Source organism: Phaethon lepturus, unplaced genomic scaffold (assembly GCF_000687285.1).
Source record: "Phaethon lepturus isolate BGI_N335 unplaced genomic scaffold, ASM68728v1 scaffold14826, whole genome shotgun sequence".
NCBI classification, from domain to species: Eukaryota; Metazoa; Chordata; class Aves; order Phaethontiformes; family Phaethontidae; genus Phaethon; species Phaethon lepturus.
In genome coordinates, this window is record NW_010544241.1 from 61079 (window position 1) to 65904 (window position 4826).

The 4826-nt window shown below is 40.9% G+C and overlaps 1 protein-coding gene across 1 annotated transcript in view; it reads right to left on the reverse strand.

Moving 5' to 3' along the window:
- The window catches only part of SOGA3 (SOGA family member 3), a 32638-nt gene extending 28033 nt beyond the window's left edge, over positions 1-4605 (reverse strand). The window contains exons 1-2 of the mRNA XM_010288618.1: positions 4393-4605; positions 771-929 (exon numbers count right to left, since the gene is read on the reverse strand). Coding sequence (XP_010286920.1) covers positions 771-929; positions 4393-4581 — 348 coding nt within the window. The 5' untranslated portion in view covers positions 4582-4605. The remainder of the gene's footprint in view (positions 1-770; positions 930-4392) is intronic.
- Between the last annotated feature and the right edge of the window lie 221 nt (positions 4606-4826).

A 4826-nucleotide genomic window follows, 5' to 3' on the forward strand; every position in this document is an offset into this window, starting at 1 on the left:
AGAATCAGTGGCATTTGTGGAATTTTAAACACTGAACTGGAAAGCTGTTTCTAAAATCTGTTCTGAGGAGTCATTCTTAGTAAATAGTTTCTCTATTTTTACTGCATGCTTTGTTATCTCTGTTGGCCAGGCTATTACTGCTGTAATACAATTTTCTGCTTACCTAATGGCACAATACCTTACATCTATATAATGGCAAATGGAGTAATTCTGAAGATGAATTAGATATAATGTAAAACTCTGCTTAGACTGAAAGGCCAGGTAAAGTCTCTCACTCTCCAACACTCCCAAAAGAGCATGAGTGAACAAGATGGGGAGGTGGCTAGATCCCCAGCCTCAGTGTGCCTGCTAGCCCCCAGTAGTAGTTAGCAAGGGAAAAATACTGGTCTTTGTAAAAACCTGGGGGGAACATCATCTGCAAAGTTAGGTGTTTCTGACTCCCTTCAGCACTCTTTCTGCATGTATCTTAACGTAAGTACAATGTCTCAAAGCCTCTGAACCGTGTTACCATCAGTTCCACATTTCCCTCCTTCTATAGGAAAAACAAAGCCACATTTTGGTTTCCGTTTCGCCTAGGAAACACTGAACATTTTAGTTTGTTCTCAGCTTCCCAATCACCAAGCTGCACTTCAGCACTCTTGGCAACTTTCAACTTTTGCCTGACATATCTTGTGCCCCCAAAACAAGTTGTAGGAAGAAAACCGGTTAGTTCAGCAATAAGAATTCGAGAACTTCAAATACTTTGCAAAGAAGTACATAGCAACACTAACCTCTTTCATTTTTTCCAGTTCATTCTGTAGTGCTTGTTTGGCAATTTCCACTTCTATAAGCTGCTGTCTTAATTTTTCATTTTCATCTTCTGTTACAGTACGTTTTTCTTCCACGTTTTCTAACTCATGGTGAAGTCTCACTGATACATCTTTTGCAACCTGAATGAAATGATATTTCAAAAGAAAGATTAACAAAAAATAATTACTGCTGCAGCATTTAAGTGCCTAAGCAACCATTTACAGGTTAATTCTGGATGTTTTGATGGAAGCAGTATGAAAGGAAACATGTAGACAAGGACATCTACAGATAGAATTCTAAATTATTGCAAATTCAAGCTGATTTCTTCCAAAAAAATGGTATATTATCCCTATGGACTTCACTGGAAACCACATTGGACACTAAACCACAACTCCTTCTTAGGTTCTGTTATGTGAACAGTAAAACAGGACCTTCATTATTCCGGGAGAGAGTGCAGCATCTATTTTCTCTCAACCACTGCCAGCCTGTGTTTTTCAATGCACTACGGCATATGCCCTTCAAACACTCAACATGCAGAAGCAGCTAAAAGCAGGGCTCACCTTCTCCAGGCCCACCCTACCTGTGCCTTATATAGGACCACAAACTGACATATCTTTTTTCCGACCCTGCTAGTTTCTTTCTCCTTCATGCACAGTTAATCTAAGTATCTGCTATTTACCACTATTGGTTAATTTAAAGCGTAAAATATGAACAAACAACATTTTTACTGACCTTGTGTTCACCCAAATTATGTCCAATATTTTAAAAGAAAATGAACACTATGGTTTTTGCTTTTTTCTTTTTTTTAATGTATTTTCAGAGGAATAGAGTTAAAAGGCACATGTCAAGATCTAATTCCTCTTCTTCATGTAAAGTAATGAGAATTTTGCCATTCAAGCCACTTGCATTGTATTTTGTGAAACCACCAGAAACTATAATCGTACACCAAAAATATTTAAATATACACTCATCATTGTTATAATGATGATTTAGACAATGCAGTTTGAAAAGCCTGATTTCCTGCTTTTTTTAGAACATTGGAAAGTATAATTAATCCTTCTTAGCATTAGCCAGGGGAGCTCAGAGAGCTATCCTTTACGGCTTTCACTAGAACGATCTCTATGTTTGTATGTCTAAGAACTCTCTTTGACATACTAAAACTCTAAAGAAAAAAATAATAATTGCAAGCAAGCAGTCTAGAAGAATCCGTTCTATCAGAAAACAGCAGCCGCTAGTGACTCAGCCTCCCTTGACAAGAAACCCAGTGTGTGTGAATTACTGATACAACACTGCAGTGTAGCACAAGATCATTCAATAACCTCCCCCACTGCACGCACACTCAAGACACATAATGCCCAACAGAAAGAGAGAGTGGAGGGGAATTTCAATTATAACCATACTCCAAAGAGACTGCAGGATGAGCTGAGAATCACACCACAGGGCTCTATCCTGATGTCTTTTCCTACACTTGGTATTAAACTGCTCATCTGGTTGCCCAACCAAAGTAAATGGAAAATCATGGGGGATGTTTTTAGCAGCATCCTACCAGAATCTGTTTTCAGACCATAGATACAGCCTAGATTGACAAATACAACCAAGTAACAAAATCATTACTGGTAGTGATATTTTGACACAAAATTTTGTGGAGTAGTAATTAATGCAGGGAAGTCCGACAGAGCATTCTAGATCATATGAGTCCCAACTCACTTATGCAAGATGCATTTTAATACAGCTTATATGCAAGACTGTAGCTCTGAAGGATTAAGTCCCCTAATATATTACCCATGCAAAATGGACAACGTTATTTTGGGTAGAAATTCTTCAGAAAAGGACTTGGGAACACTACAGAGAACTGCACTTGAGTTACAATTATGGTTAGCCAGCACCCACAATTCAGTTAGGCAGAAATTTGGCATTAGACATTCATCTGTACTCCAAAGCAGAACACATTCATGATCTGTGAGAACACTTTGCAAAAACACTGTTCCTTTCCAAATAGTCCAATATGGTTATTGGGAAAGACAGGGGAGAAAGCCTAATTAAAGTCAGCCCTTTGTCCAGCTCAACATAAAGCCTTAGCTGCTCTCTCCTATATTGCAGGCGAGCACCTCACCAGAGGTGCCCTCACCATTTCCCTCCCAGGCTCTGCGCAGGTATTACTTGCTAATACAAAGTAGCATCGAGCCAACAAAGAAAGCAACTCTGGAAGCTGGAATCGCCATATTCACTTGGGACATGAAGGCTCATGCTCTAATCTGCCTGCAGAGGTGTGTGTCTCAACTATTCACCTAAGCATCATCCTGAAAGTGCAAAATGTCTCTTGTTTCAATCAGCAGTTCCATCTGGTCCCTGAGAAAGGGATCATTTTGCTTCTGACCAGGAAGACACTATTTTGTCAAGAGCCACATGGCCAGCTGTACTTATAGAACTGTCAAGGCCACAACAGAAAATGTGAGTTTTAAATATGTACAGAAAAGGAATATCAAATACAAATAGAGAGAAGGATATTACCATTTTAAATGGCATTAGTGAGAAAATGACTGGAATGTGTCTGGGACTGCTTTCTAGATTTTAGTAAAAATTACAAAAAGCTGGAAAATTTTCAGAAAAGATGATCCAAGTCTGTAAACCAAGCCTGGGAATAACAGACTTGCAACCCATTATACCTATCAAAAGAAGTTTAAAAATGACCTTGTTTCTGATCATGTATTAAATTAGCATTTTCAACTCCAGTCCACAGAATCCAGCGAGCCATAGGTAACTAGTCCTAGGCAGAAGTGTGGTCAATAAGCTCATGTTTTCTATACAGACGTCTGTGCTTCCGTGCGAAGGTGGGAGACCAGTCAACTGAAAAAAAGTTTGTAAGTCCTGATTCAGTAAGAGCCTTAACAAAACCTAATGGATGGAAGCAGAAAGTAAACAACTTCCAGCTAGCAGAAGAAAGGTTTTTTTTTGTAATTGGACCAATCTAGAATGGAGATGATGGATATTTTATCAATGTCAATCTTTAAACGAGGACTGAAACTTTTCCTCAACAATGGGCTGTGGTTCATTCAGGCATTATGGATGAAATACAGTTGATTACACATTGAAATTTGATGGGCTGTGTCTATGGCTCCAGGTGGATGTGGAAAATCCTGGCTTTGCTGAAGAGAATGGCATTTTTTCCACTGACACCAGCAGAGTCAGGATTTCATGTTGTGACTCTGCAAGTATTCAATCTACCAGTCCTCTGAAATCATTACTAAAGAATACAATATTCCCCTCAAAGTCACCAGAACTATTTGGTGAAGTTGGTTTAATTTTGCAGTGATAAGGTATGTTTTGTGTTCATCATAAAAGATCCAAAAACTCTAGATCCTGTATTTGAGTCACTTCTTGCATGTTAACTTCACAAAAAATGATGGGAATAAAGTCGAAAGTAGCCTACCTACGTACCGAAGGGCTTCCACTACCAAGCTTGGCCATAGCTATCCTATGAGCTGCATTGGGCGCACAGTGTATGACGGAACGGATGGAAATGCCTGAGTCATAAGGACCAAGAGCAGGCTCATGTCTCTGTCTGAGGTGCTCCCTCCCCTTGACACCTGCTCACGTCTGTACCTTGAGGTCCTGCTCCATGCTGCGCAAGAGCTCGCCATCGATCTCGCCGGTCTGGGCATAGCGGAGCCTCTTGCGCTCGGCCTTGCACTGAAGGATCCGGCAGTTCTTGTTGGCTCGCTCCAGTTCGTGGCGCATTTCTTGAAGCTGACAAGCGTCCTCCTCGAAGAAACTGTCCCTCATCTCATCCATCTCCGTCCTCAGCTCATCTATCTCATTCTGGCACCGAGGCGAGAAGGGGACAGGGACGCAACAGTTGGGTCAAAAGCACAAATGTCAGCACGTACAGGGGAAGGTGGCCAAAATGGAGCTCCTGCCCGCAGGGACACCAGCTCATTCAAAGCACCGCAAGGAAGCCGAGAAGTGCTACTGCCCACACGCTCCACGACATCTTAAGATCTGTTACGATCTTAACGCTGCCTCCCGCGCTAGTGCCG